This window comes from Poecilia reticulata, linkage group LG5 (assembly GCF_000633615.1).
Source record: "Poecilia reticulata strain Guanapo linkage group LG5, Guppy_female_1.0+MT, whole genome shotgun sequence".
Lineage (NCBI taxonomy): Eukaryota > Metazoa > Chordata > Actinopteri > Cyprinodontiformes > Poeciliidae > Poecilia > Poecilia reticulata.
The window spans coordinates 24,365,370-24,379,275 of NC_024335.1; the positions used below are offsets into that span (position 1 = coordinate 24,365,370).

Consider the following 13,906-nt stretch of genomic DNA (forward strand, 5'->3'; position numbering starts at 1 on the left):
AGATAGATAGATAGATAGATAGATAGATAGATAGATAGATAGATAGATAGATAGATAGATAGATAGATAGATAGATAGATAGATAGATAGATAGAGTCTGTTTTTATTTACATTTACCTAATTAATCATGTCGCTGATATTAGGCCGCTTCGGCAGAAACATGTTGGTAAAACGAAAAGATAAACTAATTTAACATTTCTAACATAGCCAAATTGATCGAATTGAAACGAATCTAACCTAATATTTCTGTTATTCAGGGTTTGTTGTGCATTATAAACGCTTCTACAGCGTAAATATTAGCATCTCTTGCTCAAGTTCATCGGCTCGAACTGCAGAAGACCACCAAGCAGCCCCACCCTCCCTCCCTCCCCCCCGCCCTGTCCAGCTCTGTTCTCGACTCGGTCTGTCAGTTCTCTTTTTGCGGGAGAAAGTTCATGTCCTGCTGTATCTTGATTTTTTCTAAAATGCAGTGACGTCAGGAGACGGCGTCAAGCAGGCGGCTACGTCGGCCAGTCGGGACTGCACGCGCTCCCTCTACAATTATTGTCTGTCAATCATGCACGAGACAGACAGAGACACACACACACACAAAGAGAGAGAGAGAGAGAGAGAGAGAGAGAGAGAGAGAGAGAGAGAGCGTTGCAGTGGTGCTTTAATGTTCCACCTTTATTATCAGATTATTAATTTTAAGAGACTTAAATTAACTTGAAACATTGTAGCCTCTACTTAAAGACAGATATTCTGTCATACTTTCCTGCTAGTTAGTGAAAAGCACTTTAAAATTACCAGCCAGATTTTGGTGCAACATGAATAAAATCCACTAGGGACATATTTTGTCCCTTTAAATAATACTTGTTAGCCCCTTGTGTTTGTATAATGCTCTAAATCATTACTTGAAGTAATGATTTTCTTTAGGTAAAGTAAATTAATTACTTTACCTAAAGTAAAGTGAATGATTCCGCATTGGTGAGGTCACCAATGCTTCAAGGCCCAGAGACTCAAATGCAACTTTGGACATTTTTTTATTTGTCACTTTGCATATTTGTTCCGTTTCTGCTGTTGTCATACTTAAATATTTCAACTCATCAAGCGATTTTAAAAACACAATAATTTTTAATAATCGGGGCACTCTTTAAAAGTGAGACATGCAGGCTGACAAGATGAAATTGTATCCCCACTCTTTAATTTGAATGCCTGCTTCAAACATAATGCTAATGAAAAAAAAAATTGGATCATATTTTATTTATTATTAGTTCGTAGAATGCCAGTTTCTTTACATTTTAGATGTAGGCCTTACCAAGCTAAACTCGGCTTGAATGATTCAGGTCTGCTGATTCTTTACGTAGATGCATAGATGCAATACCTGATAACAGCTGGACAAGATCTAAGGCCACACCGTACACCTTGAGTCTCGATGTTATTCTCAGTCATTCAAATTCTTCTCTTGTTTATAGGTATGCCAAAGATGGGCTGTATATGAAAGCAAGAAAATATTTTGAACAATGCAATTTTAACATTATGCATTGTGAATGCATTTGCCTGCCCGTAAAGTTTGCTTTGCTCCCCATGCATGACTCTATCTTCAGAGAGATCACTTGTGAGGGAGTGTCTCAGATATTTGACCCTGTCTGTCACCTAGAGGAGATGTCCACAACAATAAAAATCAGGAAACCAAGGTTTCTTATCTTCTTTTGTTTTTACAGTCATTATGACTTTTTAGGGCATTACATTTGACATCGTACAACATAACAAGAACAAATAGTCAAGAGCTTCTGCAGGCCAGCACTGTGGGGTTAATAAAACCAAGAGACGGCATCATGTGGTTACAGAACATCTCTATACAGGAAAGTCATCAATATGAATATTTTTAAGGAACATATGACATAAGTAAGTTGTTGACATCTATCAATTTCTAAGGTTTTGGGATCCTATTGAACAACATAGAGAGCCATTATCAAAATAACAGAGGGATCACTATTGGGGAATCGTCCCAGGAGCGGCCAGTCTAACGAAATTACTGGTTGCTTTAGTTAAGCTCAGACTTCATGATTCAAGAATGAGACTGGGAAAAAAATGAATCCATTATAGAGTTTTTTGGCCAAACCCCAACTAAAAACATGATGATCTCCAGACTTTTGACTAATAAAATATTTGAAAGTATGGATCCCATTGGGTCAGGTGTAAAACTAACATTAAAAAAAAAAAAATAGCTACAATCAGGCATGGAGGTGGTAGTGTGATGGTCTGGGGTTGGTTTCCTGTAGCCACGACTTCTGCTCTCAAATCTGCTCTCTCATTAAACGAAATGCAGGCAAAACAGAAGAAACAGGTTTTTCTGTGCAATTTGTAGATTAAAAAATCATCAGTGGATTATCATTAGTAACAGACCTATTCTGTTGTTTATATCGCCCAGATACAAATACTTTTAGTCAATTTGTCGCAGAAAAAAAAAAAGTTAAGTTTTCTTTTGGAAAATGGATTTCTTGTTATTTATTAAATTACGCAAAGTCTGGCAGTCAGACAACGGGCATTCATGAATATAATAGAAACATATCTCCGTGATTTTCTGGCCAGAGGTTTTGCCTCTGAGGTTTTGTATGGAGGCAGACTTCAATTGGCTGGGTCCCAGCCAATTTAGACTCCGCCCTTGACTCCTTAACTAGGCTGGCCCCGCGCTGTCAGCCGCAGTTATGCGCGTTGGTTTCAGTCCCTGCGGACGCAGTTTACTCCGACAAACACTGACTAATAGACGACCTGCAGCGCGACGCGGAGACAGGGAGCCGTTTCTCCAAAGAGGTCAAAAGCACCAGCCTAAATAGGTAAGGCATGTTTATGTTACTGTCACGTTGAGCAAGGCCGCCTGCTGAGTGCTTAAAGTAACAGTGCACGCCGACGTGCGTCTGTAAGTGATGAGATTTTAACGTGCATCCATTCAGATTTTTAAAAACCAAGAAGCACGCAAACGTCGCAAAACGCAACTTTAAAGTGTTAATTACATGTTCGCTTCTTGCAGGTTTTGAATGCAAAGCTTTGTCCATGCCCCAGAGAGGAATTTCAGCCACAACATCAGTAGTCTTAAGCAGCCCATGGACACTGTCAAGAGCTCTTAAAAGGACGCTATTTTCAAGAATCTCCCTGGATATTAATTCTCTTGATTATTAATAAGAAAAGGCGCGTCGGGGAACCTCCAGAGAGAGAGAGAGAGATGGATGTAGCGGCTGATCAGCCCCGCTGGATGCATCCCCACGCAGCCATGCTGAACGGACAACACCCGGACTCTCACCACCCCGGCCTGGGTCACAGCTACATGGAGCCCACCACACAGCTGCTCCCTCCAGACGAGGTGGACGTTTTCTTTAATCACCTGGACTCGCAGGGAAACCCTTACTACCCAAACACAGCCAGGGCCAGGGTGTCCTACAGCCAAGCGCACGGTAATTTGAATAAAATACAAAAGGGTCTTTTTTTGGCAAAGTTCACACTGTAATCATGACGTTTTTTTTTTTTTTGCCTTTAAATTCGTGCAATTTTAATGCAAACAGCAACTCAACGTAGACTTTTTGGTGGGGGGGATTATGTGGATTTAAATAGGCCATTGAATTACTTCTTTTGGCTTGCACGTTTTATTTTACTTGAGTAACCTAGGTTACATTATATATTTATGCGCATGTAAATAAGGTGAATGAACCCTCTGAATCAACAAGTCTCCTCGCATCCAAACTCCCTCAACCAACATCATCATCTCATCTTTCTTATAATAAACTTCTGCTGTTGTTTCCCAGCTCGTCTGACGGGGACTCAGGTCTGCCGGCCTCATCTCCTCCACAGCCCGGGGATCTCATGGCTGGACGGAGGGAAAGCAGCCCTGTCGGCCCACCACCACCACAACGCCTGGGCCGTGAGTCCGTTCAGCAAGCCCAGCCTGCACCACCCGGGCTCCGCTTCCCCCGGCGCCCTCTCCGCCGTCTACCCGTGCAGCAGCAACTCAAACGCGGCTACCGCATCTTCTTTGACGCCGCCGTCCCAAACCAACTCCCACCTGTACACCTTCCCCCCTACTCCCCCGAAAGACGTCTCCCCAGACCCGGGAGCCGTCTCCCCTTCCTCCGCCGTCGCAGCCAGGATGGACGAGAAGGAATCTATCAAATACCAATTGTCTTTATCGGACAGCATGAAGATGGAGGACTCGAGTCCGCTCCGAAGCAGCCTGGCCTCAATGAGCGCCCAGACCCCCTCCACGCACCATCCCATACCGACGTACGCCCCTTACTCTCTCCAAGCGGCCCACGACTACGGCGGCAGTCTGTTCCACCCCGGCAGCCTGCTGGGCTCCTCGCCCGGCTTCTCCTACAAGAGCAAGAGCAAGGCGCGCTCCTGCACCGGTGAGCAAGCACCAAACATCAGTCCAAAATCCAAAATGAATTCAAGGGTATTAACTCTTAGAAAGAAAAAGAAAAAAAGAGAGGGAGAGAAATAAATAAGAAAAAAAGAGCCTGCATGTGCAGAAAAGGCTGCCTGTCGGTTTCATGATTTTATGGGGGGTCTGCAGGCTGGGATCCTTTAATGTTTAATCAGATAATAAAGAGAAGCAGATTAACTCTGTTTTTATTAAATTTATATTATAATGTGCATTATCGACATATGTAAACCATGGTAGGTGTTAAGGCTTCCGGTCAATTTGCCCGTTCACAAATTCATGCGCATTCCCATTTTGTGCTTCTTTACTGTGTATCGTTATATTAACCCTGTTAGATTATTACTTTTTATTTTATTATTATAATTTATTTCGGAAAAAGCTTCCAGATCTCAGATATGATTAAATATAGTCGTTTATAGCGGGTTTTAATTCAGCTGAATTAAGCTTAAGAAAAAAAGAGAGAGAAATATATAAAATATGCAAAATTTCAACTACAGAGCAAACAAAAACAAAGTGAGCAGCTCATGAATATCATTTACTACTGTAATATGATCGCATCTCTCTAGAATAGCTTACGAATAGTTTGTAGAAAATTACTTTAATTCTAATCGTTCACGAGAGTATGAAGCATCCCGAAATTAATTTCGGGTACGAAACGTCCAGATCTTTTAAGGCGCGAAATGGCGAAGAGATCAGCATCAGTAGGTCGGAAAATGTTAAAAACTGACAGCTCTGTTAAATGTATGAAATGATTAATGATTAAGCGACCACTTAAAACGCAGTTTTATAAAACTAAAAATACAAAAAAAAAGAAAAGAAAACATCGTCCATCAATTGACTGTCAGGATATTAATTAATAATTAATTAATTAATTAATAATTTTTTTTCATGAGGAATTTCTATCATAATTTCGTGAAGAAAATAAAACAAACTTAAAACGTATTCCTCAACAATGAATAATTAAAACCTAAAATTCACAATCATTTTAAAAATATAAAATATTTTCCTTGCAAACTACAGAATCAGTGAGTAGTTTGTATTTGTATAGGACAGAGGAGAGTGACTTGTAAAACCCTCTTTAGTTAACTGTGACTGTGTAATTACGGCTGAGCTGACTGCTGCAGCAGCTGCAGCTGCAGCAGCAGCAGCAGGTTACAGAGAACTGGATCCGGACCAGAGGTGTGAAAGGAAAATCCACATTCGGAGCTGAGAAGAGTGGGAGCCACAAACCCGATATTTAGACTGGGAGTCACTTCTCTGTTACATAAGGCGCTGTCCTGATTGTTCAGAGACACTGTCCTGACTCACTCTTATTTGATTACAGACCAGAGATTCAAGCATGCTCCTGGTTTATATGCGGCGTAATTATACACCCGGAAACTTATTCAGCATCAAGTTATTCAGCTTTAATAGAAAGATGCTGATTTCATGTCTTAAACAAAAGTTTCTGTTATGATACTGACCTTAATTATTTCCAGTGTGTTTGATTTGTGTAGCATCAGGGGTAATGTTGAAACAATTGTTGTAATTTCCCAGATCATTTTCAAACATAAATTCTCTCTCTCTCTCTCTCTCTCTATATATATATATANTATATACGAGTGCTCTGCTTCATTGTTGAGATTTTAACACACAACTCTATTGTTCCTTGAGCTGAATAAAACTGAATAACCTTGTGTTTACTAAAAAAAAATCACCTATTTGACTTAATAACTTAATTTCTCCTTAATAAACTGACCTGTGTATGCATGCATGTTCCCTGTCAGAGGGCCGTGAGTGTGTAAACTGCGGAGCCACCTCCACGCCCCTGTGGAGACGGGACAGCACCGGACACTACCTGTGCAACGCTTGCGGCTTGTACCACAAGATGAACGGCCAGAACAGACCGCTCATCAAACCCAAACGCAGGCTGGTGAGTCCTCCACCCCCTTCGTACAGAAGCCAGCGTCGCTGTGTGTGTGCGTGTTTTGCGAGACAGAGTACATAAAGAGAGTGTAAGGTGAAGGGTGAGGGGAGAGGGAACAATTCCTGGAAAGTTATATTTTCCCAATCGGTTTCCAGGAATTGTGCTTCTCGCTCACCTATTGCTCCTTTGGCTCAGGCAGCAAGCAGAGAGAGGCCATCTGTGGTGTTGCTGTTATCATTATTACGGCCACCTCTGATACTGCCATTGATAGCAGGCCAGATGGACTTCGGTTCAAACAAAACACTTAATTCTGCTATGTGCTTCTTAAACCTGGAGCTGAAAATGTAACACCGGCTGACATGTTGAAAGGAGAGTGCTGCTCTGCTCCCAGTAATAAAGGGTGAAATATTATTATTTTACCATTTCTTCACACACGGTGATATTAACTGTTTTTGTAGATTGTAAAAAGTCATCCTATCTTCCAGGTGATGATTTTTTAAAAGTCACAGTTAATGCAATGGGAATCAGCCCCACAGAGCTGAACACAGGTTTGTGTTTGTCAGGAAACATTTTAAGAGATTTTCAGCTGCATTTGAGATCAGAATCAGAGATCATGTGCTGTCCTTAAATATGACGGGATAAGCAAACATAAACAAACAGAACTGAATAGGATAAGTAAAATAGAAAACAACAAGAAGGAAAAGAAAACATTACCAAGTAGAATAGAATATTCATCATTTTTTCGTCCCTGTTTATGTCCATTTCACAGTAATATGAAGTCAAGAAATGTGCCTGCTATACGTTTAAGTTTACCTGCATCAAAAACTGATACAAAAAACAAAAAACATTCATATTTTAACCCCAATGTTGAATGTCGCTTTATTATTCAGTTTTGAATCTCTCAGATTAGCAGTGATGCAACCTATTTATGCTGGGATGGAAAATGATTTTAAAAAAAAGAGTTGTATTCTTTTGAAAATTTCCCAAAATGTTTAAGATCAGCAGTTTGTTTCTCTTTGTTTTTACATGAAAAAAAAGCAGCAATGTTGCAACCTCAGATGAAATCCATAGAAAAATTACAGCGTGAAAAAAACCCAGTGGTTTGAACAAGATGATAAAAAGTAAAGAGGCCTCATTCACCTGCATTCAGGAGTGCTTGCTTACGCATAAGAACTGATTCCTTTAAAAATAAAAAAAACAGTAGAAAAACAACTGCCTGCTTCATATAAATTGTACGACCTTTCCCCCCCTCCTCTCCCCGTCTCTGGCTCGGCCCATGCACACAGAGACGGTCATATATCAGCTCTGTCTTCCGTGTGCAGCTCGGCCCGGGCTCGCAGCGCCGCACCGTGCCTTTCGCTCAGCGGCGGCAGTAGCAGCAGCCTTCCAGTTGTTTCCTATCCGGATGCCTGACCGCTCCAGATAAAGCTGCACAACTTCCTCCTCTGGCCTCCTAACTACAGGGCTACACCTCACTTTTTTTAGTGGTCAAGCTTTCCGTCCACCACACAGAGACAGAGCAGCGCAGGGAGTTAAGAAAATATAGGCGCAGCAGGGCATTTTTGGAAGATGACATATGTGTCAGAGGGCATCGTTTCATTATACTATGCAAGAAAAGCAACAACAAAACATTACGCAACAACAACAACGACAGACAGATTTTATGTTTACATCCTCTAACTTAATGTAAATCAGGAGTCAAATTAGTGTGTTCTCAAAATAAACAAGGCTTAATTTATAAAGCTGCTGCTACACTAACTAAACAATCTGTTGGATTTAATTAATATGGTTTTGTTTTTAACAAAGTGCATTAATTTGACTGACAGATTCTAATCGATACTTCTGAGCATGGTTTTAAGATAAACAGCTATAGATACTTTTAAAAAATTAGTTTTATTCAATCAGATTGTAATTGTTTGGTGATGTTAAAGAGACAAAAAATAAGAATTTGCGAATAATCTCTAAAATGTTAAACTCTTTTAATCGACTATTTAAGTTAGGATGCATACCTAACTAATGTAAACCATAGATATGTTGTGCTGTGTAAGCATTGTTTGTCCTGGCCCATTTTGTGGCCCCTATATGGAAGAAATAATTATAAGTTTCTTATTTTATGCACTGGCACAGAAACAATATATAAATAGTCTCTTTGACCAATTAAGTTTCTACTTTCAGAGTTTTACTTCAACAATGAATGGTGTTGTACTTTTAGCTTCGGCCATATTGAGACAGGATCACAGTTCCCATCTGTTAGGTCTGCAGCCTGCAGCTCCGGAGCCATGAGCGACTCTGTGCCTCATTTATTATAATAAACAATGAAATATTGCTCTGTTTTTTCATTCTGTACATCCATGAACAAGACACTGTGCCCTCCCTGGTTCCCCCTGCTAAATTTGAAATATTACCAAAAACTGTATATTTGCAATGAGTTCCTCAGAAGAAAAAGATCCGTTAGCTAGCAAGTTTGACTTAAACATTAGCACTGTTGCTAATGTAGCTAAAACAAGATGAGATGAGTTTCAAAGCACACAAATCTTCCCAACTACAAGTCAGGTACTTAGTTTTTATTAAGCTCTCACATTGATTCATATCACAACTCATGAAAATATATAATGATATAAACCAAAACTAACAAATGAGAGTAGCTAATTCGCTGAGTCAAAGTCAGTAAAATTTCTCATCTCCTTGTTTAGGTTCGACTTCTTATCTAAGTAAAATAGTTAATTTCATTCAAATCTATTCATTCTTGATTACTGTATTTGCAAACTAACATGACTTATCAAAATGTAAACAATTTCTCTTGCTAATATTATTCAATGCATACAAAAAAAAAACCTTCTCACAATGTAAAGACAAAATTCACATGTAGCTAAATATGAGCAGTGCCTTTGTCTTCTTTTGCATGAAACTCAATGATTCATAAAGGTCATTGTTTCATGTTTTACACAGAGATCCATTTCAAATCCAGTGATTTGAAAATAGGCATAAATAAAGGAATTTAGTTCATGCTAACTAATATCAATTATACCACACAGACAGGTTCAGATGCTGTAACGTACAGTCAAAATGTAAGGCTGTGGTCAATTTGTCAAGTCACTGACTTTGCTGCAATCACTTCTTTGCAACTATGTAGCAACAGTATGATCAAGTTGGCAAAACAGAAAAAATAAATTAAACGTTTTCTCTCAAAGTCTCATTGCTTGTCTGCTTTTGGTGTTCAGCCCCAGTCAAACCTGAATCTTAATTAATTTGCAGTCGGCTGCCAGACGAGCGGGGACCTGCTGCGCTAACTGTCAGACAACCACCACCACACTCTGGCGGCGCAACGCGAATGGAGACCCGGTGTGCAACGCCTGCGGCCTCTACTACAAGCTGCATAACGTAAGTTTCCTTTGAGTGCTTGGCGTCAGCTCATTATGAAGCTGAGTGGACGTGAACTGAACGACTCCACTGATGGTCGAGTATTTAGACAGCAATGCAAACTAGAGAGAAGAGGAAGAATTGAGGGGTTTCCTATTCAGACACTCTTGCTCTCCTTGGTGTTTTCTTTCTTTGTGTGTTATTGTTTCCATGGTAGGCGTAATTCCCTTGAGAATAACAATGGCGGGACTGTTGTTGAGGCTTCCCTCCACACCAATAACTTTAACTCAATAACATGTACAGGCTGGAGGTTTACATTGGAAAAAACAACAATTGACTGACTGCATATTTTCTGTATTTAGGAAGCAAAACACACCACTTCACAGAAAAATTTTATTCTTTATTATTATCTTATATATTTCTCCTGGTCAACAAATGCGCAGTTTGGTTTTGAGATGTACTTACTAAAACTTAAAGTCCCATAATGCTTTATAAAGTTACATAACTACTGTTTTTGAGAGTGTTGTTTATGTCCAGTTCTGATGACGTTTCTGTGTTATCCAGCTGACCAAACATTCTGGACAAATTGAATTATAATTTAAATTTGATGTGATAGTTGTCAGATAAACAATTAGAAAACCCACAACAATCTGAAAGGGATCAAGCTTATTTTTGAAAAATTACAAAATGGAAAATTATTAGAGCACAATATGAAACCAAGGGTTTTTTACACTCTTTGCCTTGAAGGTGATTTACATAAGTTCCACAAGCTCACACATCACATTTATTTGTTTGTTTGTTTTGATTGTAAAGCAGAAATCCAAATTCAGCACTACCTTTGCTGCTCTTTACAGATAAACAAATCTTGACATTAATTAGTTAATTGGGGGGATATTTTCTCAGGTACTAATCCTGCAGCTTAATGAACATTCTGATAATATTTGTCCAATAGTATTACAGTGTTGCTTTAACAAAAGAGATGGGCGCAGTTCCTTCAGCTTCCACATCTCTACCTGTCCAAACACCCAAGTTAATCAGCCAACAGACTGGTAGTGCAAAGCAACAGGTGGGGGAGGGGCAGCACTGACTTACTCTATGCTTTATACAGCCGGGGAACCTCTAGTTGTTTCGTTTTTGAGCTGGATTTTGTAACTTTAACATCTTAAAAAACTTCTTATGCATTGATACTGGTAACCAGCACATACCTGAACGCCACTTGAACATACTTGAATTCTGTTGGGTGAAATCTTTTTAAAGTCTTAAAGATGAATCTTTTCCTCTGATGATGGATAATTATGCTTGTTTAGATATGACTCAGATAAAAGCTCGTGCTTTTACAAATGTTCTTATTTAATTTCTAATCAAAGGCATAACTGACCTCCTCTTCTTGTCCTCGTTTCGACAGGTGAACCGGCCTCTTACCATGAAAAAGGAGGGGATACAGACTCGCAACCGGAAAATGTCCAACAAGTCCAAAAAGAGCAAGCGGGCCAGCGACAGCTACGAGGAGTTTTCCAAAAGTCTGCATGACAAGAGCTCCTCCTTCACCGCCACCTCTCTGGCCGGTCACATGACCATGGGCCACTTGCCGCCTTTCGGTCACACTGGACACCACATGTTCCCCACACCCACCCCGATTCACCCGTCATTCGGACACCCGCACCACTCCAACATGGTGACGGCGATGGGCTGAGGAGACGGGATTTTAGCATCCTGAAATGGTTTCATATAAGGGGATAAGGGTTTGAGTAAGAAACAGGATGTAAAGACCTGCTGACGTGCAACACGTGTGTCTTTATCGACCATGTGTCTCGATCGATTATAGCAGTCACACATTGTGTAAAGAAAGGCCCTTTTTCTCCTCTATCAACAGGTACAGAATTTGCTGGAGAAACATTGGGCCTTCTTATTTTTTGTTAAGTTTTTTTTTTATCTTTTATTTTTATCGAGGCACATAAAACATTTATTTGCACCATGTAGTTTTGTCCCCAGTGACTGCCTGAGCAGAGACTCAGCTCAGCTCAACATGTGCTGAGCAGGTTCCCTAGTAACTGTGAATATTGTAAATGTGTGAGACTGGAGGCTGCATCCCAGACAGAAAAAAAAAAATCCTTTTACCGCTTCAAAAATGCTGGCTTTTTGGCTCATGGACGATTTTAAAAGCAGTTTTCCACAAGAGGAAACAATAAAGGTTTATGAACTTTAATGTTAACACTGTTTACTATAAATATTGTTATTGTAATTAATATTGTTATTCAGATAATTTATTTTCACTATTGTTTTTTCTTTTGTCTATATCATCTGATTTATAATATGGATGCTGTTATCACAGTTATGAGTATATTTTTAGCTGAGGCGCTTTGTCTGAACTGGTCAACCTTTATACTCTAACAAATAAAGAGATTAAGTTCACTATACCGTCTTCCCTGCCTGTTCAGTGCTGTGAGTCTTTGGGGTGAAAATGGATTCTGACGCATACGGACAAAAACGTACAAACGTACACACGGATTTGGTTCTATGTGCGTTTTAGATACAGTTTTCTTGATCGTCTCTTATGAGAGTTTAGCTAATCAGTGTCAAGAAAAATTAACGGCTTTGCAAATTGCCAGTAACATTTCAAGTAGCATCTCACCTAGATATGTCAGCTTCCCAAGCTGCATTTCTCTCAAATATCTCAATTATGCTCAATGAAATACAACCGCGAACAAACGATTGTTTCGCAGATAATTTGTCAAATAATTGCTGCTATATACTCCTATGAAGAAGCCTACAACTTTTTGTGTTTTTATTTGGACGTGGAAATTTAATAGCAATACTGACGAATGAAAGTAATACATAAACAATGAAAACCTTTTAAATTGTTCGGTGAAATGTGAAAAAATGTGGTGAGGTATAAGTTGGGACATTGCCACATTCATTCACAGTCAAAATTACATAAATGACATTCAGACGGGACACATCAGGCGCATGTGAACATAACGTCATCATCCAGCGTTGCCTTAACAGTTGTTTAAGGCCTTCATGTCATTGTAGGTTATGGAGCTTTGAAAGTAATTTGGAATCATCAAGTGCACAAGCAAAGGAAATTCAAAAGAACTGCCTGTTTGCAGAGGTCTGGCTTTTCCAGCAAGTTCAGTCTGAAAGCTGGTGAGACGAAGACCTGCAGCAAGAGCTCAAACCCCAGAAAACGTTAACAGCAGAGGTTTTGGCTCGTCTTCTTCATCAGTGTGCAGTGAGGAAACATTTGCTCTCTGAGAATAATACGAAGGCGAGACTAATTTTGAAACCTTCTCCTACCTCCACACTAGACTGGTCGATATCAGCAAGAAGTCTCCAACTAAAGTAGCTTCAGGTAAAGGCGGTAAGATGGGATGATATGCTGCTTTACCTGGTGAGGTGAAGGTCCCAGCAGGAAGACCCAGGACATGATGGAGGGACTATGTTTCCTGGCTGGACTGGGAATGCCTGGGGATTCCCTCGGAGGAACTGGACCAAGTGGCTGGAGAGAGAGAAGTCTGGGCCTTGGCAGGGTCTAGACTGAGGCAAGACCAAGGACAACACAGAATGAGTGACAAGTCTTGTGTATCATAACAACGCAAGTTAATACAAGTGGACTATATCAGAGCACTTTAAGTCATTAGTTGACAAAGTGGGTAGAAAACTTTCCCAAGTATGGATAGAAACCGAAGCTCTGACTTTCTTTAAGTAAAGTCATATTAAAACATTTTCAGCAGTCAATCGTTTACCTGCTGTAGATAAAAACTCTAATTTATCTGCAATGATCCAGATTAGTTGCTCCCAGAGACTGAAACTAGCCGCTAGTCTGAGCCGGGCCAACAGGGACTCCTGGCTGTGGTGCGCTACCAGTGAGCTTCCATGTGAAACACACACTGCAGAGCAAATCGTGTTAATCAGAGTCGTAATCTGACTCAAATGGCTGAGTGGTATAAGAACCGCTGGAGCAGCCAGCGCTAAAGACTCTAGCCGACCTGATGGCATAAACCGGTGGACGCAGTCCTTCAAAACTCTCGTATCGTTCTCTAACTCAGTGCAACCACTTTCCTTGCTTGTCTGTCATCATGACTTCCTCTTTCTGTCTGTTATGTGTTCTTGGTGTACCACGTTTCAGATTTCATCTTGTTCTCTCCACAGTGGTTTGTTCAGTGCCACAGGGACGTCTGCTCTGAGCTGTTGTATATTCTGCAGGTCACGGAAAGGTCAGC

General features: G+C 40.2%; 1 protein-coding gene across 1 annotated transcript; it reads left to right on the plus strand.

Moving 5' to 3' along the window:
- Window positions 1-2,691: 2,691 nt before the first annotated feature.
- gata2b (GATA binding protein 2b) lies at window positions 2,692-11,806 on the plus strand. Its single transcript, XM_008409885.2, has 6 exons — window positions 2,692-2,819; window positions 3,014-3,434; window positions 3,783-4,382; window positions 6,184-6,329; window positions 9,579-9,704; window positions 11,089-11,806. Exons 2-6 carry the CDS (start codon window positions 3,206-3,208, stop codon window positions 11,374-11,376), a joined length of 1,389 nt encoding a protein of 462 aa, XP_008408107.1. The 5' UTR covers window positions 2,692-2,819; window positions 3,014-3,205; the 3' UTR covers window positions 11,377-11,806.
- Window positions 11,807-13,906: the final 2,100 nt, after the last annotated feature.